Source organism: Electrophorus electricus, chromosome 19, assembly GCF_013358815.1.
Source record: "Electrophorus electricus isolate fEleEle1 chromosome 19, fEleEle1.pri, whole genome shotgun sequence".
NCBI classification, from domain to species: domain Eukaryota; kingdom Metazoa; phylum Chordata; class Actinopteri; order Gymnotiformes; family Gymnotidae; genus Electrophorus; species Electrophorus electricus.
Genome location: NC_049553.1, coordinates 14,513,306 through 14,538,034, shown reverse-complemented (window position 1 = coordinate 14,538,034; position 24,729 = coordinate 14,513,306). Strand labels below are relative to the sequence as shown.

General features: G+C 47.5%; 2 protein-coding genes across 4 annotated transcripts; both read left to right on the top strand.

Annotated features, from left to right (window-relative positions):
* The first annotated feature begins 279 nt into the window (after window positions 1-279).
* si:ch211-168b3.1 (arf-GAP with coiled-coil, ANK repeat and PH domain-containing protein 2) lies at window positions 280-17,462 on the top strand. Of its 2 annotated transcripts, XM_027025715.2 has the most exons (24): window positions 280-930; window positions 4,239-4,296; window positions 4,491-4,610; window positions 4,822-4,875; window positions 5,354-5,412; window positions 5,613-5,796; window positions 6,071-6,115; window positions 6,253-6,348; window positions 6,983-7,057; window positions 7,231-7,242; window positions 7,366-7,478; window positions 8,068-8,119; window positions 8,232-8,332; window positions 8,647-8,755; window positions 9,014-9,219; window positions 9,929-9,998; window positions 10,138-10,232; window positions 10,830-11,023; window positions 11,272-11,373; window positions 12,209-12,301; window positions 12,545-12,762; window positions 13,262-13,371; window positions 13,451-13,561; window positions 14,549-17,462. In XM_027025715.2, exons 1-24 carry the CDS (start codon window positions 878-880, stop codon window positions 14,697-14,699), a joined length of 2,481 nt encoding a protein of 826 aa, XP_026881516.2. In that variant the 5' UTR covers window positions 280-877; the 3' UTR covers window positions 14,700-17,462. The 2 variants fall into 2 exon arrangements, with proteins under 2 accessions (XP_026881516.2, XP_026881517.2); XM_027025716.2 differs by lacking the exon at window positions 11,272-11,373.
* A 1,284-nt stretch (window positions 17,463-18,746) lies between these two features.
* On the top strand, window positions 18,747-24,560 carry eif2b5 (eukaryotic translation initiation factor 2B, subunit 5 epsilon). 2 transcript variants are annotated; one of them, XM_027025709.2, is made up of 16 exons: window positions 18,747-18,956; window positions 19,269-19,393; window positions 19,484-19,669; window positions 19,792-19,969; window positions 20,314-20,394; window positions 20,482-20,559; window positions 20,652-20,964; window positions 21,058-21,203; window positions 21,375-21,519; window positions 21,615-21,716; window positions 22,537-22,644; window positions 22,783-22,918; window positions 23,015-23,138; window positions 23,267-23,392; window positions 23,698-23,808; window positions 24,034-24,560. In XM_027025709.2, the coding sequence occupies exons 1-16, from the start codon at window positions 18,804-18,806 to the stop codon at window positions 24,091-24,093; spliced, it is 2,172 nt and encodes a 723-aa protein (XP_026881510.2). In that variant the 5' UTR covers window positions 18,747-18,803; the 3' UTR covers window positions 24,094-24,560. The 2 variants fall into 2 exon arrangements, with proteins under 2 accessions (XP_026881510.2, XP_026881511.2); XM_027025710.2 differs by having other exon boundaries at window positions 18,749-18,956; window positions 22,783-22,873.
* Window positions 24,561-24,729: the final 169 nt, after the last annotated feature.

Sequence of the window (24,729 nt, the reverse complement as noted above, 5' to 3'; positions counted from 1 at the left end):
CTTATTTTGGCAAAAAAAAAGCGACACACTTTTGTATGTTCCGTAGTTTTATGAGTTCAGTGTTGCAGGTCTATAGTGATTCAGGTGAGCGTCCCTGCAGTGCTCTAACGTTGTGAAGACGCGCGTTGGCGCAGAGTGTCCGCTAGGTGTCACCCTCGCACCAGTGCGGAGACTGAGACCATGAAACATCCAACAATAAGGATATTAATCAGCTAACAATGACCACATTAAAAGATGGAAAAAATGACATCAAACCTTCAACCAACCTGCAATCTCTCATATACGTAGCAGCATAAATAGTATTTTATTGCTGACACTTTTCAAGACGACCCCAAAAATTAACCAGGAAAAGCTTAAAGCATGGTTTAGACGTGCCATATTTAGCTCCAGGTAAGTGGTATTTACTAAAAAGAATAAACAAGTTTAAAGTCACCACCACTGCGACCCAGTATCACGTCTTCAAGCTCTAATTCCACTCTAATTCGGCTGCAAAAAATGAAGTCTGAGAAATTGCGTCACCTACGCGTATGAGTCGTCGTAGTCTACAGTGACGTCAACCCAAACGGTCACTCCCATTGGTCAGGTTCGCTGACAGTCACAAGCGCAACAATAGCGTGGCCGGCTGCCGGGTGGGAGCGCCTGTCCCAGCGAGCATGGCGCACCGGGCACAAACGCACCGTCCGCTCTGAGATCGATGCTCTGACCGCAGGAGCAATAAGAGTCCCCGAATCCTCCGAGAAAATCTTTGCGCCATTGTAAATATTCGCAGGTACCGAGGCACGTTGTAGCGCTGTGTCGATGCGTGCTTATCCGCCTTTTCAGTGTTAGGACTGCCGCAAAACGGTACTTCAGTCATCGGTAATTACGTCCAAAAAAAATGAAGGTGACGGTGGATTTTGAAGAGTGCTTGAAGGACTCACCGCGATTCCGGTAGGCCCAATGTTGCACACGCCGCAGATCCCAGCAAAAGTGAGCGTGCAGACGAGCTTACCCACTGATGTGCAAATGCAGTCGGACGTCTAACCTGTCATATCGTTTTGTATTATAAGACTCAATGCGCCGAATCGCGTCCGTTTTTCAGAGCGCAAGCGGCTTGCTAGCAGAGAAGGTTGCGTTGCGTCCACACACGTGCACGCACTTTATTACAGGTAGCACATCCCCACCTGTCCAGCAGATCCAGTGGTCCTCGGGCTCGTGCTGGCATGTTTGTTTAATTACGCGATTAAGGCAAATATTGTTCAGACCTGTACGGGGGTGTCTGCGTGCTCTATTGCATCAGTAGCAGTGTCCATTCTTTTTATTGGGTGAGCATGCACAGAAATGCTTATTCATAAATTGCTTGGCGTGTGGATGATGGCGAGTTATCGGACGTCGTGTTAAATGCGTGCGTGCCAGGTTGGCCACGCTTCAGCGAGTCTTCACCTCGCTGGGCTGAGAGGAGCGCCTGGCCGGCTGGAGTCCAGATCCGCCACTAGAGGGCGGAGCAAATTGTGACGCTCACTCTACCCTCCACCCGCGCTGAGACCCACAGAGCTACACCTGCCACGCTTCAGAGACATGAGTGGGTGCTGCTGTTTTGTGGTTAGGGACCTGAGAGTGACTGTACTGGGTTTTTACAGGGGATCCTGGGTAATGTAGTCTGGAAAGCATGTCATGCTTTCTATGTTACACCAAGCTCCATTTGTTAAGGGTTTGTGCTGCATGCTAATGTTGTTTAATCTTTAATTAACAATCCTCATCAGTAGGAGCTTTAGTTTAATTATGTGCTCATGGGTTGTGTAGAAACATTAGCAGACATCAGAGCCTGGAGTCTCTCTGACGCCAAGCATCTGTGAGGAGATCAGTAGTAAATGTGTGCATGGATGTGGTGTTAGTACCGCAGTACTCCAATGTGAAGTTTCTTTCCGTACGAGCAGCCGTTCTGCTTTTCGTCCATAACCTGCCTGTGTCTCAGCAGGTCTTATTTGATCCATTTCCAGTCACGGCATTACGCTGAATGCAATATCGTCAGTCTCGCTGCAGCTGTTAACGCAGGTTGTGCAGCACCAAGTGTGTGTCTCCGTCCGGGTGAAGGCATCGCTGCTGCTGCACGGAGGCATCGTCTTGCTTGGTGATCGGCGTGGGGACGTAGGGGACACGCTCGTAGCCTCTTCTCGCTCCTTTTTAGTCCTGGCGTCTTGGATCAGACAGCTCAGACACTCTGGACGGGCCTGACACAGAGCCAGCCGTGGAGCTTTATTTTTGACTTATTTATTTCTTTGTATTGGGGCACTAAAATGAATCGCGCCCCAGGGCCATGACGTCTTGGCCTGCATCCTGTGGGAGCGTGGATTCCTGCAGGAGCTTCTGTTCAGGACCCAGAAAAACCTGTGTTGCAGTCGCCGTGGTTTCGAGCGGGCTTTGAGCTAAGTTTATGATTGGGTCACAACCTTTACTGCTTCAAAGGAATCTATTGTTTAGTTCCACTTTTAAATATTGTGGAATACATTTGACCAGAACTAGCTGTAGTTCTAGACATGCTGGGATCTCACTGCTGTAGAATTCACTTTTGTCCTGCCCAGGGCTGACCTGTGGGTGGTGCCGCCGAGAGCAGCTCGTGGAGGAACATGATGGTTTATAACAGTATCTTTGCTATCAGTACGATAATCAAAACACCCTCACACATTAACACGTGGAGAAAGTGTCTCAGTTCCTTAAGAAAAACTGTAAACGTGCCTTTAATATCCCACAGTGCTAATCGTGTGTGTGTGTGCTGAGCTGTTTAATAACTTCTGTTGGCATGAGGTATGCTGATCATAGACATGTGCCATGAAACCGCTTTGAATCTGCTCCCTCAAACCCCGCACAACCGCCTGCACAACTACGCCTGCCTCCCATGCATCCAGCATGCTTTAGCTCGCACTTTGACCCCAAGTGGATGATGGCGTGATCTGGGTCTCTTTACTCCAGTACTCACTTGCTGTAGTTGGGTTCAGCCATCGATGACATGCATGTCCATACTGAGTTTGGTAGAAGTTGGTAGGCAATCCTGTTGATGTTATCCTGTTTCATCTGTTAGTCACGTGTGTGGTAGCCTGTTTATTCCTACAGGCCTGCCTGTTATTGTCCGCCTGCAGAGAGTCTATGCTGTGTTGATCAGCGACTTTCTAAAGGTTATACGAGTGTTGGGTATGTGTGGTGTTCACCTGGGTTCAATGCTAAGCCCCATTAGTATTAGCATTAGTGCTGCTTTGGGTATGCAGCCACTGCAGGGTTCAGGACCTGAATTTCAGTTGTATTGTCCTGGTTGATTCATCTTCATGGCTTGAGCTCTGAGTTCCTCCAGCACTGTACAGCGCTGTGTGAGGACCCGCACAATGCTGTCGGTGAGGAGGCCCATTAGTTTGCCCAGCATGGAGTCCAGTACTGAAGCTGCCATTTCATGCTCACGTTCATCTGTTGTGCCTTTAGGGAATATGACATACTGTGCATGCGCGCGCGCGTGTGTGTGTGTTTCTGAGAATTCATTTGGAGGAAACCTGTGCGTGTGTGTGTGTGTGTGTGTGTGTGTGTGTGTGTGTGTGTGTGTATGCGTCTTGCTGTGTATGCAGTTAAAAGTAACTGTCTTTTGCGCTGTGTAATGAAACACTGGAACACTTACTTCTCCATACAGCCCAGAGAACTCGTTTAAAGCCCTCAACGTAAGAAACACACACACACTGAGGGTTTCCATATTCCTGTCACCCATCATTCACAGCTGCTGTGTGAAATATCACATATGATCTTAGATTTCAGAACACGGTCAGCTGTAATAGTGGCTGATTACTGTGGTTTGAGGTTTTATACTCATTTGTGTTCAAAGGTGTGCATGGCGGAGTGGAATCCAGATTCAGGTTGTATATAAACACGTCTTTTATCACCCTCTGTTGAACAGTACAGTGTGAACTGCATTTCCCAGCATGCTCCATGGCCTCGTGCCAGAACTGCCGCTTCTGTCCTGTGGAAGATCATGGCTTTGTTATTGCACAGTGGAGGTGCGAGTCACCTCCCTTCTCGCTGATCACCCTCTCCCTGCGGAGGGTGTGTATGAGGGGGAGGTGGATGATGGAGTGTCCCCATCAGAGGAAGTGACAGCTGGGAAGGAGGCGGGTCATCATATTTACTAGACCGAGGCTTTAGCATACAGTTCAATGGGGGGAGGTTTTTACTGGTTTTACTGGTTCTGCTTGGCTAAGACTGTGTGTGATGGTTATGTGCAGGGCCACTATCGAGGATGTGGAGGGAGACGTCGGAGAGTTGGAGTCCAAGCTGGACAGGGTGAGTCACTTCGGAGAAACTCCGTCCGTGCGGCTGCTCCGCTCACGAAGACCGAGATTTGAATCTGTTTTGATGAGTAAATAATTGAATGAGTAGTATTGAGTAGTTCAGGTTGCTGTGTTTGTGTGTGTGTGTGTGTGTGTGTGTGTGTGTGTGTGTGTGTGTGTGTGTGTGTGTGTGTGTGTGTTGGGCAGATGGTTAAGCTGTGTATCGGGATGATTGACGCAGGCAGAGCCTACAGCCAAGCCAACAAACAGTTTGTGAATGGGATCAGAGAACTTGCCCTGCAGTCCATGACGGACGATGTCATTGGGGTAGCGCATGTTCACCGAGTTTCCCTCTCTGTCCCCCCGGTTGTCTTCCCTTTCTCTCTGTCTCTCTCTGATTCCCTGCTCCGTTTCCTCCTGTCTTGTCTCTCTCTGCCCGTCTGGAGTCTCTAGCAGGGCATTGTGTCTACTGCGTGGCTCTAGTTGTAGTGTGTTTTGGGGCTGTGGTCTCATTCTGTGTTTCCTCTCCTCTCTGCAGTCCAGTTTAGCTGCATTTGCAGAGACTCTGCAGGAGATGAACAACTACCACACAGTAAGTGTGTGTGTGTGTCTGTGTGTGTAATCATAACTTGGTATTCTTTGGGATTTGTGCAATACTGTCTTCTATAAACATATTTATTATACAGTAAAGTTTGAAAATTTGGACACACTTCCTTTTTGTTAATTTTTAGTGTTTTATATATTTTAGAAAACCGTTGTTAAATAACAGATCTACAATGAAGTTTTGACTGTGCTAGACTTCATTCTTCAGACACCACCTTTATGTGATGATGCTCTGCACTGTCTTGGTGTTACTGTGAATGAAAAATATTTGCCAAGGGGGCAATTCAAATGTCAATTCTTATTGTACTATTTTTTAAAAATGTTATATGTTTTGGAAATCAGTGTGTATGTAGGCTGTCATCTTTTACTGTTCATAACTTAGAAAGGTATCGATTATTTATTTTTTATGTTTTTTTACACAAGTGCTATGTATTATAGATGGAAACATTCTCTTCCTGTTCTCTCAGATTTTGTTTGACCAAGCTCAGCGCTCGATTAAATCTCAGCTCCAGGTGTTTGTGAAAGAGTGAGTAGTTCTCAACGTGGTGGTGCCCGTTTTGTGTCCTCTGTAAGTCTCTCATATACAGTCATTTTCATGAAAATACCGAGCACATAGTGAGAGGATAAACGCCACCTGTGCTTTCCATGGGACCTCATCCCTGAACGTTCTCAGGTAAATTCTCTGCTTTGATGGTGATGTCAAACATTTGGATGTTTTTGACTCAGAGACCTGAGGAAGTTCAAGGAGGCGAAGAAGCAGTTTGATAAGGTGAGTGAGGAGAAGGAGCTGGCGCAGGTGAAGAACGCCCAGGCACCCCGAAACAAGCAGCACGAGGTGGAGGAGGCCACCAATCTCCTGACCACCACCCGGAAGTGCTTCCGCCACATCGCCCTAGACTACGTGCTGCAGGTCAGTCAGGCCTCTGAGGAGTGCGGGCTCAGTGGGGTGATCTTTGATTAGTGTTCAGCGGAGTGAGTTGTATTAAATGGGTCATCTTGGGTCAGTGGAGTGAGTTGTATTAAATGGGTTCTGCTCAATCCCTTTCCTCCACTGGAGATTTGCTGCTCAATGCAGTTACAATAATACTGATAGGAGTTCTCCTCTGTACACACACACACACACACACACACACACACACACACACACACACACACACTGATGTTAATTCTGTTGTTTCTTTCAGATCAATGTTCTTCAATCCAAGAAAAGACTGGAAATCCTCAAATCGGTGGGAATTTTATAAGCTTCAGGTTGTTTTGTATGTTGTTATGGCAGAATTCCAAAAAGTATTACTGAGTAATCCAAAACACTCCACAATCATTCTGTAAATGCTTAAATCGGCAGACTGGCGTCTTCTCTCCCCAGATGCTGTCCTTCATGAACGCTAACATGAGCTTCTTCCAGCAAGGCTACAGCCTGTTCAGTGAACTGCAACCACTCATGAAGCAGCTCGGGGGGCAGGTACAACTCGCACACACACAAGCTTACATATACTCATACACACGCACACATACATAGTTCACAATAACGCATGACTTGAAACATCCATCTAACATTTCAACATCTGCAATGTGTGCCTTATACGTGTGTGTAGATATTAGGATGGGATGTGTCAGAGGAATGTGTGTGTGTGCGCGCGTGTGTGTGTGTGTGTGTGCGTGCATGTGTGTCAGGTGTTTCTTATACGTGTGTGTAGATATTAGGATGGGATATGTCAGAGGAGTGTGTGTGTGTGCGCGTGTGTGTGTCAGGTGTTTCTTATACGTGTGTGTAGATATTGGGATGGGATATGTCAGAGGAGTGTGTGTGTGTGTGTGTGTGTGCGTGTGTGTCAGGTGTTTCTTATACGTGTGTGTAGATATTGGGATGGGATATGTCAGAGGAGTGTGTGTGTGTGCGCGCGCGTGTGTCAGGTGTTTCTTATACGTGTGTGTATATATTAGGATGGGATATATCAGAGTGTGTGTCAGTTTGTTTCTGGTGGTGCTGAAAAGTTCATTCTTTCAACTTCCTCATGGATCTGAACTGTAATTTCTGTGTGTGTGTGTGTCTGTGTGTGTGTGCGTGCGTGCATGTGTGTGTGTGTGTGTACTAGTTGGATCAGTTGGTGGTTGACTCTGCAAAGGAGAAGAGAGATATGGAACAGCAGCACTCGGCCATCCAGCAACAGGTGCAACACACACCCCTCTGAATGCGAGGACGTATCGTCATGGTTCTGAGCTGTGTAGTCATGACGACTGATCGTCCCTCCTGCTGCTTCCTGTCTCGGCTGCTCACGCTGTCCTTCTGTCCATCTCTCCATCTCTGCTTTTCTTCTCCGTTGGATGACCTGCAACCCCACAGGCTGCTCTCCAGGTACGAGCTGCTACCCCTCTTTTTCAGTACCGATGCTTTGTGCTGTACTTTCATGTCTTTGGGGCGTGGTATCTATGAGCAGCAGCGGTGTACGCTGAATCCTGCCTCTTCACCTCTTCCCAGGATTTCTCCACTGAAGACACAAAGCTGGACTACAACATGGACACGGAGAATGGCGTAGCTATGGAGGGCTACCTGTTCAAAAGAGCCAGCAATGCCTTCAAAACCTGGAACAGGTACAGGTACCACTCTCTGTGCTGGAGCGCTGTGTGGAGTTAAACAGTGTACGAAAGCAAAGACTCTTCTGAAGCTATTTACAGCAAAACCATCACATTCATCTACACCGAGTAGAATATACCATGAAACGGACTGTACCACCGGAGACGGCCTGTACCACCAGAATCTGCCTGGACCATTTCTCACTCCCCCACCCACCACTGTCTGCTTCTCCGGGTTTGTTTTGCCTCGCTGGGTTCCAGTCCCCCCCCCTCACAGACATTCTCTTTGTGTTTGTGTCTGCTTGCGTTGGTCCACCTGCCTTTTGAAAAATGACAGAAAAAGATCTCGAACATGACGGGTACATACAGTGCTCCACCAGGTTCAGTTTTACATCCTGTTACATTGTTAGTATACAGTGTCATAGAAAAATGTTAGCATTAGTTGTACATAATTTTCCAGGGCTGGTATCAGTGCTCCATTTTCAGTGTCGTCCAGCATTCATCCTGTTTAATTTGTCTGATTTCTGAAAGGTTTCCCTTTATCTTTGTATTCTACAGCACAGAACTGTTTTTTATTCTCAGTTCATTCTTCTTGCGTTCATTTTAGACGTTGGTTCTCCATTCAGAACAGTCAGCTTGTGTATCAGAAGAAGTTCTGGGTGAGTTGAACCTAATGTTCTGGACGTGGACTGGGAATGATGTCTAGATCCAAAATAGCTGTACTGGTGTACAGATTATCTCAGGATAATCTCACTGTGTGTTTGTGTACAGGATAACCCCACCATAGTGGTTGAGGACCTCCGCCTGTGCACAGTTAAACAGTGTGAGGATGTGGAGCGTCGCTTCTGTTTCGAGGTCGTCTCTCCTACCAAGTAAGTGTGCTGGCATGCAGAAACCTCTGTCCAGAAGATCTGTGATTGGACATTTCTACCTAAGGCAGTAGAGTCTGGGAGAGCTCTAACTGACTGTTCTTCATATGGGGTGGAGTTTGGAGAATAAGAAGGGAAATGTTAGAAAGAATGAGCGTTAGAAAAACAAAGTGTGTACACTATAGTAGTGTAATTAGCCCCTGTGCAGAGGGGTCTTTAGAAGTACATTCTAGTAATTGTTAGTAATGAATGTTAATTAATTAGTAGTCATTTGGTATGAAAAGAGTGTGAACTCTGCTCTGTGTCTGTGTGTGTAGGAGCTGTATGCTACAGGCTGATTCAGAGAAGCTGCGTCATGCTTGGACCAAAGCTGTACAGAACAGCATTGCTACAGCTTACAGAGAGAATGGGGATGGGCCTACCACAGTTAGTCTCTCTCTCTCACACACACACGTGCTCATGAGCAGTTATTCACCTGCCTCTGTTCTATAAGCTTTGGAGTTAAATCCTCAATCACAAGTGTTACATGTTCTAGACCACAGTTACATTATTCTCATGATGGTAAATGTTATGCTTGGCGTGTTAAGTGAAGAGAAAAATCTTGATTTTGTGTATTAATCAAAGGAACTTGTTAGATGTACAGTAAGAACCCTATAACTCGGGTGCTGGGTGTGTGTGCTGCAGCAGCTGGACCGGCTGTCCTCGGCGTCTGTAGGCAGTCTAGACTCGCTGGGCGAGGCAGGCCGTGGGCAGAGAGGCGACGGTGCCCTCCAGAGGGTGCTGGCGGTCAGTGGGAATGCTCAGTGTTGTGACTGTGGGCAGTCAGACCCACGGTGGGCCAGCATCAACCTGGGCATCACACTCTGCATCGAGTGCTCTGGCATCCACAGGTAATTCACCCTCACTAAACTGCACCCTACTAAACCCTGTACGTGCCCTCTACTACACCCCTATTACACTCCTACTATACCCTGTACGTGCCTTCTACTACACCCCTGTTACACTCCTACTACACCCCTATCACACTCCTACTATACCCTGTACGTGCCTTCTACTACACCCCTATCACACTCCTACTATACCCTGTACGTGCCTTCTACTACACCCCTATTACAGTCCTACTAAACACAGTGCATTTCCTCTACTAAACCCTGTACATGTACTCTACTGAGCCCACAAGAAAACCATTGCAAACTCTCTAAACAGACTCCAGCTTCCTTAGAAACCCCTAAAACACAGTGGGATCTTGTCCAGGATCCTTCCAGCTGCTTTACGCCGGCTGGAGTAACAGCTCTGCCTCGTCACGGCTCTCCTAGCTTTAGAAAATAAATGATTGGGCTTGTATTTGCACAGCCGTGTCAGTAGTAGGTGTGGGAACTGCAGATACAGGAGGAGGTGTTGCTCTGGGTTGGAAACATCGCAGTGCTGTTCACTCTTTTTGAGACCATAAACGAAACAACATCTACATTTGCAGTCAGCAGCAAATATAATGTTAATGCAGATTAAAACTGCCTTCAGTCTAGTCCAGGGTTAAATACACACTTGCTGGACTGGTTCAGACTCTTGTTTGATGTGACGTATGTTTGATCTGTCTTGCAGGAGTTTAGGTGTTCATAACTCTAAAGTGAGATCTCTTACGCTTGACTCATGGGAACCGGAACTGCTCAAGGTGAGAATAACGAGTGGTTTACACACGAAAACTCAGTGAGCACAGAGTGTATGACACTGGAACACTCTGATCCCACGGCGCTGAGCGCTTCAGGCCCTTGGTGTCCTTGGCGTGAGTCCGTCTGCCTTCTGTGTTGCAGCTGATGTGTGAGCTGGGAAATGGAGTCATTAATCAGATCTACGAGGCTCGCAGAGCAGAACTGGGCTGGAGGAAGCCACAGCCAGGAGACTCCAGGTAGAGAACCCATCTGCCTGACAGTCTGGACAGGGCCAGCAGCTAAAGATATGCACCCTTCTGGACATCCCACAGTGAGATCTATTAGACAACAGAACTGTTAACTTTAGCTGTGATTTTATGATTTTTATGATATGATTATTATACATATGTATTACATTTGTTGAAAATGTGCTGTCATTATAATGACTGTGCTGTAGTTTAATCTCTTAGTGCTGTGAGATTATAAGTGTATAAGTGCTCTCTATCTCCATCTGTCTCCACCTGACACCACACCCGCGGACTGTCACCGATAGCTGTTAAACTCTCCTTATTGGACCAGAGTATCTCAAACATACAGCCCAGCTAGCTCGCACCTCAGAGGGTCAAAATCTTTAGCCTTTGTGTTTTGGAAAAAAACTGTATCCTAGCAATCCCTAAATTTACATATCCAGGACAGTCATTTTGTAGAGCGAGTACGTCTTAGCTTCATGTTGGAGCAGTGCTGACCCGGGAGGTGTTAGCATGGCCAGCGGTGGGTGTAGCAGCACTGACCTCTGGCTGGGACCATGGTCAAGCGCTGGGTTTTGATTGGAGCACCTCTGGCTGTTGCCCCAGGCAGGAAATCGAGGCCTACGTCCGTGCCAAGTACGTCGACAGAAGGTTTGTGCAGAGGCCGAACTCCCAGGAGCAGAGGTCAAAGGTCATGGTCCTGAGTAAACGGGACAGGCGGTTAAAGGGCAGTATGGAGCTCCTGCCACCCCGCCCGCCACCTCCCACCCCCAAATTCCGCACCACCTCAAACGCATCAGGTGGGTTCACAGACCTGCGGTGAGGAATGTTCTGGAAAACTTCCTCTGATTTACCTGCTTTTCAGGCTGTTCTGCCCCTGCAATTACTGGTCTACTAATACTTATCTGCTCTCAGTCTGGCATTTTATTCTCCCATTCTACACATTCTCTCTCTCTTTCTTTTTCTGTTTGTTTCTGTCCTCTGTTTTTGTACTAATGCTTTTGGCTTCTTTGACCCTCGATCTGCAACGTGTTGTGACTGTAAATAGCACAACCTAGTGGCCAGGAGGTGCGGCGCGACTCACTTTTCTGCCCTGATGAACTTGACTCTCTCTTCTCCTACTTTGACACATCTTCAAAACTGCGGAGCTGTAAGTACTGCAATAAGGTTTTAGACCTACCAGCTAGGGTTGAATATTTGGGCCATTAGGGTTTAACAGGTTGGGCATTAGGTGTTTGCAGGTCAGTGTTTAGGGTGGTATAGTGTGAATATTAGGTGTTTGCAGCTCAGTGTTTACAGTGTGATTGTATGGACATTAGGTGTTTGCAGGTCAGTGTTTAGGGTGGTATTGTGTGGACGTCAGTGTTTAGGGTGGTATTGTGTGGACATTAGGTGTTTGCAGCTCAGTGTTTACGATGTGATTGTATGGACATTAGGTGTTTGCAGGTCAGTGTTTAGAGTGGTATTATTTGGACATTAGGTGTTTTGCAGGTCAGTGTTTAGGGTGATATTATTTGGGTCACCTCCACACTGCATATTTTCCTGCTTTATTTGATCATTTTCCACAAAGCTCGGCTTCACTAAACCCTGAAAACTGTTTGTCTTTACTAAAAGACAAAACATACCCCGCAGCTTCCTGGTGTGGCTCTTCTTACCATGTGGACAATTCCCAAGCATGACATTAAAACCAGTTTTCTAGTTGGATCATTCTTGGGACTTCATGGAACTCTGAAGACTCTGTAGAGTATATAGACCATGTAGACTGTGCGACTATGTAGGTTCTGGTCTAATTCTGTCAAGCTGACCTCTTTGATCTCTGTGTGTAACTGAACAGGCCATATGTATTATGTACACGTGAGCGTGAGCCTGGTGTCACTGTGGCTAAGGGTGCTGATGTCAGACCTGTGATGTATGCTGGTGTAATGTCTCTTGATTGGCCAGTGCTGGTGTAAATGACGTGGATGTAAATGTTGTTTACGCCGCAGTGAAAAGTGCAGACAGCGGGATCCATCACAGCGCTGACGGCAGCAGAGAGATGCTGGCCTCCACACCCTCCAGCATCAGCCTGAGCGAACCAGGTGCGACCTCTGGCCCTTGACCCCTGACCTCAAATCACGGCATTAACTCTAATCTTAATTCACCAGGAAATCAAGTGTAAATCAAAAATGCAGTTTTGCTTTTTTTGTGTAGTACAAGCACAAAATGCAAATGAACCAAGCTATGCTAAATAAGCCCCGCCCCCGGATGGCCTCTTGCACGGTGTCTGTCTGCGCTCTTCGTAAAGGTTGCGCCTAAAGGCAGGTTCTCTGTCTGTGTTTCAGAACTGCAGGACTCTGAGTCGCTGGCGTCTCTGTCCCAGCAGGAGTCTTCGCCCGTCTTCACGGAGCCGCCGGAGTTCTGTCCCAGCCTGCTGCTCTACTGGGCCTCGTACGCAGGCAGCCTGTTGGAGATGGTACAGGCGGTGGCCCTCGGCGCCAATGTCAACTGGGCCAATGGGGAGGAGCACCAGTGCACTGCTCTCCTCCAGGCAGTGCAGAGCGTGAGTGGACGCTCCTACAAGGGCTCCAGTGTTCTATAGGCCGACTCGGTCGCACGGCGCACGGGTGAAACCAGGCCCAAGAAATGGGTCCAAAAATAAAGCAAAGTTTGATGGCCAGTTAGGTGTCTGTATTCCCTGTTAGAATAAAGGTTTAAAGATTATAGCCATCTTTTACTTATACTGTATAACACTTCTCATTTTAGAAAATAGAAAATGATGAATAACAAAAAAATGTGAAAACGTTATTAGATTCTAAAATTACTGCAAAGGTTAAAGTTTAGAGGTGAAGGATTGCAGTAAAGGTTAAAAGGTTAAAGTTTAGAGGCCTAGGGATTACAGTAGAATTCTGCAGTTTAGTTTCCCATCACCTCCATGTCCAGTCCTAAGCAGTTCTGCCTTAGAAGTGTGTGTGTGTGTGTGTGTGTGTGTGTGTGTGTGTGTGTGAGTGTGAGGGCGGGGCATGGGCGGGGCCTGTAAAAGGATCGTGTGTTGTATTCAGGGTTCATTGGTCACCTGTGAGTTCCTGCTGCAGAATGCTGCCAATGTGGACCAATCAGATGCTCGAGGCAGAGGACCCCTGCACCACGCTACCATGCTAGGACACACGGGGTAATCTACACACGCACGTGGGGCTGATCTCTTGGTGTGTGTGATCTCTGTGCTGATCTCCCTCTTTTGACCCTGCTAGGCAGGTGTGTCTCTTCCTGAAGCGTGGGGCTCAGCAGGGTGCGCTGGACATGGATGAAAGGAGCCCTCTGTCCATCGCTGTGGAGGCAGCAAATGCTGACATTGTTACCCTGTATGTCTCTCTCACACACACACACCCCCTCCCAATGCTGACATTGTTACCCTGTATGTCTCTCTCTCTCACACACACACACCCCCTCCCAATGCTGACATTGTTACCCTGTATGTCTCTCTCTCTCTCACACACACACCCCCTCCCAATGCTGACATTGTTACCCTGTATGTCTCTCTCTCTCACACACACACACCCCCTCCCAATGCTGACATTGTTACCCTGTATGTCTCTCTCTCTCACACACACACACACCCCCTCCCAATGCTGACATTGTTACCCTGTATGTCTCTCTCTCACACACACACACACACCCCCTCCCAATGCTGACATTGTTACCCTGTATGTCTCTCTCTCTCACACACACACACCCCCCCTCCCAATGCTGACATTGTTACCCTGTATGTCTCTCTCTCTCACACACACACACCCCCTCCCAATGCTGACATTGTTACCCTGTATGTCTCTCTCTCTCACACACCCCCTCCCAATGCTGACATTGTTACCCTGTATGTCTCTCTCTCTCTCACACACACACACCCCCTCCCAATGCTGACATTGTTACCCTGTATGTCTCTCTCTCTCACACACACACACCCCCTCCCAATGCTGACATTGTTACCCTGTATGTCTCTCTCTCTCACACACACACCCCCTCCCAATGCTGACATTGTTACCCTGTATGTCTCTCTCTCTCTCTCACACACACACCCCCTCCCAATGCTGACATTGTTACCCTGTATGTCTCTCTCTCTCACACACACACACACCCTCCCAATGCTGACATTGTTACCCTGTATGTCTCTCTCTCTCACACACACACACCCCCTCCCAATGCTGACATTGCTACCCACAGCTGTGAACTGTGGTACAGTGTAAAAGCTGTGGGGCTTTGGCAGTTATCTTCAAACCGCTTACGTTTTGTTTTGTCTTTGCTTAATCCTTGTTTTATTTCTTCTGTTATCTCCCAAACCCTCTCTCTCTCAGGTTGCGCCTGGCTAAGATGTCTGAGGAGATGAGGGAGTCGGAGGGGCCTTTGGGTCAGCCAGGTCAATACTCCCACTCTCAGAGTCACACAGAGCAGCAGTACAGGAAGTGCATGCAGGACTTCATCTCTCAGGAGCTGGACGAGGCCTAGCGAGCTGCCAAGCCTCCAGCCCAGTGGAGCACAGACCACTCACCACACCCACGCCTTAACACCTGATACCTCAGCAAAGCCGCTTGGTCATCTAAACTCTGTGGACCTGAGTTTGACGGGAGCTGGAGGTTTTCTTACCATGATTGTGTGGGCTTGATTGCCAGCAGCACTTCCAAGGCTGATGGATTTTTTTTGTACTCTTGTGAATATGCATACACTTAAGGGTTATTTATTTCCTTAAAAGTGAATTTTGTTAAAATTCTTTATCTTGAAGGTGCTTGTTTCAGATAAACACACACACACTTACTGTATTTATTGGGGGGGTACCATTAATTAACAGGAAAGGAGAGCGATGACTTATTCTAGACTACTGTGAACTGTGGTAGAGTGTGAAAGCTGTGGGGTTGTGGCAGTTATCTTTGAATCGTTTACATGCTTTTGTTTGGTTTCTGTCTAGTCTTTGTAGGTATGTGATGTTTATAAAATCCAAATGTACTCTGGAGTCCCCGAGGCTTTAGAGCAAAGCCTGGTGGTGATGTGGGCAAGACTTTGGTGCTTTCTAAGGCCGCGTCCAGTCAGATGTTAATTAGGCCCTCTCTAGTCTTCCTGATTCGTTCTTGCGTTCGTCTTGTGCTGCAGTCGTAGATACACCACTGATGTCCTTCACACTTTGCCTGAACACTGTGCTATATCTGGGGTGAAGCTCGCACACCTGAGCTCGTTTTAGTGTGCTGTGTCTGTGCTGGGCTGGATTTACCCCCAACCCCTAATCATCATGTGTGCAGAATTTTGGAATCTCCTGGGATTAAGGAATAAAATTAGGGAATCTCCTGGGATTTGGCCTTTGCACACAAAAATACACGTGATCTACTCAGTTTTAGGAAAATGTGTTTTTTAAATTAATAGTTTGACATCAAACATGAATAAAATCTCCAAAATTGAGGTCTAAGTATTAAAAAGCTAGCAAGTTCAAGCTGACAATATTCGTTCATCATAGTTTTCAAGTTGGGAGGAGATGACATTATACAGTTCTTTTATTTTCTTTTTTTTTAAAGTAGTTTCTTCAGAACCGTCCGGCACGTGTAAGGGCCCGGCGCATGTGTGCCACAGCACTTGTGCACATACAGAGATGCTGTCCAGAGTCGTACGTTACTTCCATGGTCAGCCAAACCTCAGCTCCGAGCATGTGCTGATGAGTGCGTGGGACGTTTCTGTATTCACCTGGAAGTTCTGATCACAGTTAAGGATCTACCAATAGAAAAGTGGAATGAAATGGTGATGCACTCTATGTATTATAATATTGGTAGCTGGAATTTTGCTGTATATGTTTAATGCTACATACCTTCATAACTAAGCAAACCAATCCTGTTCCATGCAGTTGAATTCAGAGCGAACTTTCTGAGCCTTATAGCCATTTCAATCATGTACTTTATTATTTGTTCTTGAAGACTGTTGTTTTTATACCTGGGCAGCATAGTAAGTGACTCTTTTTTAATATGCATATAATGGGCATATATTTCATGTCTTACAAGACGTTCTGCAGTGAAGGAAGCCGAGGTTGGGATTACTGCCTGTTTATGCTTGCATTGATGAATTTACAGTTCAGATTACTAATCCCCAGGTTCAAATGACCCAGATGTCAGCCACTCCCTGCGTGTTTTCCCAGTGGCAGGGTCTCACAGTGCACCTTTAGTCAGACAGTTGGACTCCGTACCAGCATTCTGTATTTGACATTGTATTCATGGTCAGGTATCAGTCTGACAGTGTAGCATGATCCTGAATCACACCCTCTGCGTGAGATGCTGTTCTGACACCACCCCCAACACCCAGCCCCGCCCCCTTATTCACATACCCCTCCCCCTTTTGCTACCATCTCATGATAAGTTGGTCATGGTTCTGCTGAATATCCTGATGGTTAGGAGAACTTTCACACTGTGTTGTCCTGACTGGACTGCCTTTGGGGCAGTGTTCTACCCTCTAAGCCTCTCTGAGCCATTTCACAGGAGCACATGAGACACGTGGAAAGCTCTCAAGTTATTTAAGCCCGGTTTGTCTTCCTGTATTTACCTGTTGATAAGTGGATGTGAAGAAAGGGCTCCTGTTCTATCTGTAAGCCCATGTCCGTCTGTCTGCCAGGTCCTATAAAGCATTGTACTGGTGTACTCTACATACTGGCACCTTTTTAGGTGTGTGCCATGGGTTGGTTTTGTATGATCCACTGCTGGGCTGAGCACAGCTGCAGGAGTTCTGGATGGAGTGGTTGGACGTACATTGTTTGATTTACGAGACATGTTTTTATTCATATGTAAGCATTCTTTTGCCTGTCCTATAGAGATAGAAATGATAGCCTGTTAAAGTCTGGAGTTAAGCAGTGGACCACGAAGAGAAAGGCTGCCGTCCCGTTCCAGTAACCTCCTGCGCTGGGTTTTTGGTGCACTTCTCACACTAAGGCTGGGGAGGGGAATGAGGAGTGTAATCTGGAGCATTACATTTCACAAACTGAATAGCGCAAATAAAACTTGCAGTGGAATGAGTTATTGGAACGGTACCCAGCTAGAGAAACACTGAAGAAACTACCACTTAACACTCATCATGGTGCTGCTAAGCGTTTGGATGGAAAGTGGGCATGCGTGTGTGCGGGTTTCCTCTTCCTAGTGTCTGAACACACTACGTCCACCTGAAACTCCACAGCCTGTGCCTTTTTCCGTTCCTCTTGGTTTCTGTCAGTCTGCACTTTAAAATACATCTTTGGTTGTTGGCGAACTGATTGGGTCCTGTCTTCTTTTGCTTTTCCTGCTTTCTGGTGCAGTTCTGATTCTGAGGGTCCAGCTCTCATGCACTACTCAGGGATGGCCGTGAGCCAACTCTCACCCACATGCAATTTTTATTACATATTACAGAAATCTTAAATTCTTAGATTATTAGTTTTACTATTTACATGTATCACAGTATCCTGTCCTCAACCCTTATGAATAATAAGTGCATGACTACTGTCCTGAGGAGTCCTGCTCTGTGTCCTGTCTCTGATTCCAGTGCTCAACATAAAGGTGGTCATTGTTTATCTCATTGATCTGTAGATGTGAAAACCTGGTCATTATCCAAAGACTTAGCACTGGTTGGTTTATTAAGTCAGTGCATATGATCCTACCTACCGCAGACCTGCACTAGACTGGGAATTCTCAGCCAATTGAAAACCCCCGTTAGAGACGTGTTCTCTTCAGCCAGATCCTGCGCTGGAGTAGATATGGCAGGTTATGTGGACATAGAGTCCACCTCACCCATCCAGCACAAAGCCATCGCGACTAAAGACTCACAAGTAACTTTATCATCAGTTATTTCAGAGTTCACATGGAACGAACCCTCACTGTGTCAAAATATGTCTGAGTATTAAAGGGGTCATTCCCTTGTTAAATTGGCTTAATGATTGCCACTAATGAATAACCACCCACAGTAATCCAGAGGATACTGAGGAGTTTGATTGGACTGTAAGGTAGACCTAGGAGTTACTTGGTCTTCTGCTGTTGCTTTGTTTCCTTGGCGACCGGCTCTTCCTGCTCTGAGTTCTGGTCCCTCTGTACAGTGCCGTCTCCTCACTCCTACACCTCCCACATGTGCCACACACTGAGGTTATTTGTGGGATCTGTGTCTGTGTGCATTTTGTGTGGTGTGCTGCGATGCTTATGAATTTCACACAGCCCAAGGGCTTCAGGGTTGAAACTGACAGTTGTACATTTAAAGCTGAGTAATTAATTGTAATTTGAGTAATTAAAGCTGAGTTATTCATTTGGCTTGTAGCACACTCACACAGTGGGACATGCCCATAACAGTATATATACACAGACACACAACACTGCACAGTCTATTTTTAAATTATTAAATAATTTAACAAATGAGTGTTTGGCTTTAGCATGCTTTCATTATAAAACTTATCACTGTGCTCACTATTAAAAAATTGGGAATTTTTCCAATTTTCCGCAAAAAACCTGTAACGTGTTAAGTGCCACGGGGAAGCAGCAGGTGTCGCTGCAGGTTTTAGTCGCAGTGAAAATGGCCGCAGTGTTTGACCTGAGCGGCGCGCAGTAGAGGCCTGGCGACGCCGACACCATGGCAGGCAGAGCGGGCAAGCAGGGTCGGTCTGGCGGCGGGAACAGAAGAGGCGGCGCAGAGCAGGACGAAGAGGAGCAGCCGCTCCAAGCTGTCCTCATCGCGGACAGCTTCAACAGGCGGTTCTTCCCCATCTCGAAGGACCAGCCGAGGGTAAGCGAACACGGAGGCCGCGCATAACCCGGCTAAGGTTATGCTAGCTAAGATAGCCAGTTAGCTAACGCCAGCTAACTGGCTACCAACCAGTCTCAAAGGTTTAACACAGTTAGCCGTCTAAAGCTAAACGGGTTCGGTTATACCGCCGTACAGAAGGCTGACTAGGCACATTTAATCTTCGTCAGCGAGGGTTGCAGCGGAAGAAGTGCGTGTTATAATTGTACGGTTTAGAATTGTAGGTAAGCTAGCTGAACAAGCTAGCTAGCTAACGTTCGGTATAGCGAGGTGAACTAACGCTGTCCCTGCCAGGCTCTTCTACCCCTGGCCAACGTCTCCATGATCGACTACACTTTAGAGTTCCTGACATCCACTGGAGTGCAAGAGACGTTTGTCTTCTGCTGCTGGATGTCCCACAAGATAAAAGATCACTTGTTGTGAGGCCTCGAGTTTATTAGAAAGCATTGTTTTAATCGCTATAGTTTGTGTACACGCATTCAGTGCTGCTATGGCCTCATATTTCGCAGAAAGTCCAAATGGTGCCGCCCCACGTCTCCCAACACGGTCCACATTATCACCTCTGACCTCTACCGTTCCCTCGGAGATGTCCTGAGGGACGTGGATGCCAAGTCTTTGGTTCGTTCTGATTTCGTCCTGGTGTATGGGGATGTGGTGTCTAACATCGACCTTTCTCAGCCACTACAGGAGCACAAGTGAGTGAACCTCTAGAGCTTGGCATATCTTTGTTTACATTTACAGCATTTTTGGAATAAAGGGTTAATGTTTTGTCTTTAACTGTTTATCTGCTTTTGACCCAACCTCTGTCCTCGTTCAGGCTCCGCCGCAAGCTGGAGAAGAACGTCTCGGTGATGACAATGATCTTCACAGAGTCCTCTCCAGGCCACAGGACACGCTGTGACGAGGATGATGTCATCGTTGCCGTGGACAGCAAGAGCAAACGTGTGCTTCACTACGAGAGGACGCAGGGTCTGAAGAAACTTCAGTTCCCAATGGTACTACATAGCGTTTACCCTCTACTGAACAGTGCTCTGCATCAATTTAATTCTATAAGAAACTACAAAGCCTGCTTCTACCAACTCCACTTTAACTCCCTACTGAACTGCTAACTTCCTTATAGATACACACCCTCTCCATACCAGACTACACAGCCACAGTGCTGGTGTCAGGTCTATCGGGTTTCAATAGAGGTCCTTAGCTGAAAGTGCTGCCAGCATGGTGTATTTGTGTAATCTGCAGGGTTAACTTGTCTTTTTTTAAGATTTAAAATATAATCTGGCTCATGTAACTCATACCCGCTACGTAGGCTGCAGCATTTAACCTTTTAACCTTCTTCCAGAATATTTTCCACAGTGGCAGCAACGAGTTTGAAATCCGTCACGATCTGCTGGACTGTCATGTCAGCATCTGTTCCCCACAGGTGACTGTTGTGTCTTCACTTCACATTTGTGTGTGTTTGTAGTGAACTTGCGTACCTGAGTTTCAATGCTTGTGATTGTTTTGACAGGTAGCTGAACTGTTCACGGACAATTTTGACTACCAGACCAGGAATGACTTTGTTCGTGGGATCTTGGTCAACGAGGAGGTGAGGGTGGTGGTCTGTCTCGCGTCATGCTTGTCCACGTCCCCTGCTGCTCTTTTAATAATGCCACGGTGGTTTCCGCTGTTTCCCGCCAGATTCTAGGGAACCAGATTCACATGTACGTGAGCCAGGACGGCTACGGGGCCCGCATCTCCAACCTGCTCATGTATGACGCTGTGTCTTCGGACCTGATTCGCCGCTGGGTGTATCCCATCACCCCCGAGGCCAACTTTGCTGATGAGGAAGGGCGGAGCTGTACCCACTCCCGTCACAACGTGTACCGCGAGCTGGGCGTCGGCCTCGGGCACGGCAGCCTGATGGAGGAGAATGTGCTGATTGGCCAGTTTACACTGATTGGTGCCAACTGCAGTATATCCAACACCGTCATTGGGGCCAACTGCGTCATCGGTACAGTCTCCAACAGAGCTAGTCTGTAGTACTGTGCTGTATGGCAAACTGCTGCACAACACTTGCTCTCATTGGCTGTTCTCTGTTTCCTAGGTGACGGGGTGGTGTTGGACCGAGCATACATATGGAACAACGTCCACATCGCCAACGACGTGACCATTCGTCAGTCGCTCATTTGCGATGGTGTGAGGGTGAAGCAGGGTGTTACGCTGAATGAACAGTGCGTGCTCGCTTACAATGTAAGAGTCCACAACAAGATAATGATAAATCTTTGAGTGACTAGTTTTGTTTGGTTGCCATTTTACTTCAGGTATGTGAAACGTAGCATTTAACCGAATGCTTGGGTAAGGTCTAATCTTGATGCTGTTCTGGACCTTTGACCCCTGACCTTGACTGTGACGTGTACGCAGGTTGTAGTGGGGCCCAACATATCTCTGCCAGAGGGCACCGTTGTGTCCATGCACCACCCAGACGAGGAAGATGAAGATGACGAAGACGAGTTCTTGAGCGACGACAATGACGTCGCGCTTATTAAAGACAAGACCAAGCAGAAAGGTAGAAAAACCGGGACGAGTCCTGCAGCTCCCAGTGCGCGGGATGTGCTGGTCTGTCTGAACGGTGGACTGTAGTTTGATTTGCTTTTCTTTTAGCATTCAGCCCTGCTGAGGTGGGCTTGGAGGGGCGAGGTTACCTGTGGAAGACCAGCAGCCTCGACGACACCGAGGAGGAGGAGCTAGTGCAGTGCATTTGGGGTAATGAATGCACATGCACATACATGCACCTACACCCTGCAGTGCATCTGGGGTAACAAACCACAGTGCATGTGAGAACATATGCATACAGGATATTGTGAGGCACACACCGTACGGCATGCATCTCATAGACCAGGGAAAATACTGAAGTTCTTTGATGTCCTCGTGGTGGTGCTGGTAGTTGCTGTTTGTTTTGATGGCTGTGCTGCTCTGTCTACAGGGTAGTATTTGCCGTTTGTTGTTTTGATGGCTGTGCTGCTCTGTCTACAGGGTAGTATTTGCCGTTTGTTGTTTTGATGGCTGTGCTGCTCTGTCTACAGGGTGGTATTTGCCGTTTGTTGTTTTGATGGCTGTGCTGCTCTGTCTACAGGGTGGTATTTGCCGTTTGTTGTTTTGATGGCTGTGCTGCTCTGTCTACAGGGTGGTATTTGCCGTTTGTTGTTTTGATGGCTGTGCTGCTCCGTGTGCAGGGTGGTATTTGCCGTTTGTTGTTTTGATGGCTGTGTTGCTCTGTCTACAGGGTGGTATTTGCCGTTTGTTGTTTTGATGGCTGTGCTGCTCCGTGTGCAGGGTGGTATTTGCTGTTTGTTGTTTTGATGGCTGTGTTGCTCTGTCTACAGGGTGGTATTTGCTGTTTGTTGTTTTGATGGCTGTGTTGCTCTGTCTACAGGGTGGTATTTGCTGTTTGTTGTTTTGATGGCTGTGCTGCTCCGTGTGCAGGGTGGTATTTGCTGTTTGTTGTTTTGATGGCTGTGTTGCTCTGTCTACAGGGTGGTATTTGCTGTTTGTTGTTTTGATGGCTGTGCTGCTCCGTGTGCAGGGCTTGTGCTGAAGCCCGACCCCGATAGTGAGAGCGAGAGCGAGGACAGCCAAGGGTCACATGACCCTGGGAGTCGCACAGAGTCACCTGAGCTGGATGATGTCCGAGGTACAGACATTCATTCCTGTTTAAAAGAGAGGCTGCAGATGCTTGAAGTTTCAAAATGCACAGGGCTTGTGCACATTTAGCTCTGATAGCCTGGGGGTCTGATCTGATCTAATCTAATTTAGTCTGATCTAATCTCAGTGTTTCAGAACGAGGTGCACGGCACCCTCCAGAGAGGCTTGGATGAGAACATCGGCTTTGATAATCTGGTTCTTGAAATCAACTCACTGAAGTATGTCAATCTCACGTGTCGTGTCCCTGAAATCTGTTTTAAACTGTAAGCCTCCCGTCCACCTTTACCATGACCTCGACGCGGTGGCTTGGGTGGGCGCGTGGGTGGGGGCATATTAATGTTGTCTGTGCTCGTTGGTAGGTACGCCTACAACATCACCCTGAAGGAGGTGACGCAGGTCCTTACCAGAGTGGTGCTCGAGTTCCCCTTCCAGCAGCAAGGAGCTCACATCAGCACTGCCCAGTACTCCACCCTTCTTCTCCCTGTGAGTGGACATCCATCCATCCATCCATCCATCCATCCATCCTTCTGCTAGTCCATCTGTCCTCTCATCTGAAAGACACGTCCCTCTATACGGTGTGGGATTTGACTGTGGGTGTGTCCTTCCTGTAGCTCCTGAAGACATGGGCTCCTGTCTTTAAGAACTATGTGAAGCGAGTGCAGGACCACGCCGACTGCCTGGCCTCCCTGGAGGAGGTGTTCCTGGAGCATGAGTCCCACTGGCCTGCGCTGGTCAAGGTGAGCGTCACACTACTCAAAGCTCTGCCCGCCTCCCCCTCAGAGTTCATGCTTTTACCCACTGCTCCTCTCATTTCTCTGCCCTTATTGGACTAATTGTGCTAGCCTGAAGCCCCGCCCATCATTCTGCCCCTAAGGCCTGTCCCATAATCCGCCTCAAACCAGAGTTTTCTCTGCTGTTGTCATACATCACTGGGTTCTGCTGTAGTGTACCAGTGCCTCTCTTTGCAGTTTACAGTGTGCATGTAATAGCTCTGAAGATGTTTGTACTCTCATAGGTGTGTGTGTGTGTTTTGTGCATGCAGGTGCTGATGTGTATGTATCAGTTGGATATCCTGGAGGAGGACGCCATCATGCGCTGGTTCTCCCAGATTACCATGGCAGACAAGAGCCGGCAGCTGCGCAAAAACCAGGGGGTAGGTGGGAAACGTAGTCATGGGGTCGCACTGTAGTTGTTTTCTGGGGATAGGTGGTAAACGTAGTCATGGGGTCGCACTGTACTTAGCAGGTGCTGACAGGGTGAGTGTGCAACTCTAACGCAGTCAGAGTAATGCCATTATCAGTGAGTGATGTTGAACCTTTTATAGGTGGAACTTTTGTATTAATGTAGAATAAATTTTTTATTTGTTTTGTCTGTGCAGCTGCTAAAGTTCATCCAGTGGCTGGAGGAGGCTGAGGAATCATCCGAGGGAGAGGAGTGAGGAATGTTGAAGAGTGAGAGGGTGTGCAGGAGGAGAGGGGTGAGGGGGTGTCACCTGGGCTCAGATATCTCTGCTCCACACGCTACACCCCCTGCAGCACACACCTTGACATCTCCCTAACAATGAGGAGCCACACAGAGTGTCCAAAAATACCGCCTCCATAATCGCCGCTACCGCATTCCCATGGGGAAACACGTCCTCGCCTGTGTCCCCAGGGCCCTCTGCTCCCAGCCCGGGCTCCCACAGGGAGAACGTGCCTGCACCAATGGACCTGCTTAGACCTCTTACTGTTTAGAAAACTCAGCTCTTGAGAATGGGCAGGCTTGGGCGTGTGACAGGGTAGGATTTGGCTTTGTTTTTTGACAGGTTTGGAATATGATGTTAGCCTGTACACCAGTGGTTATTTTTGATGGCTGTAAAACATATTTAAAGACTGAAATTAAAAACATAATGACATTGGTTTTTAATTTCTTGACGTTCCTTTCATCAAACAAGCCAAATGTACCTATAGGTCACTATTTGCTGTGCTCAAGTGTTTAGGAAAGAGGAGAAAAGTTTTGGGCCATAAAAAAAAACATTCCTAAAATTTCCCCAGACCCTCTCCTGTCTGAGTGCTGGGCCATGCTCGTGTAAGAG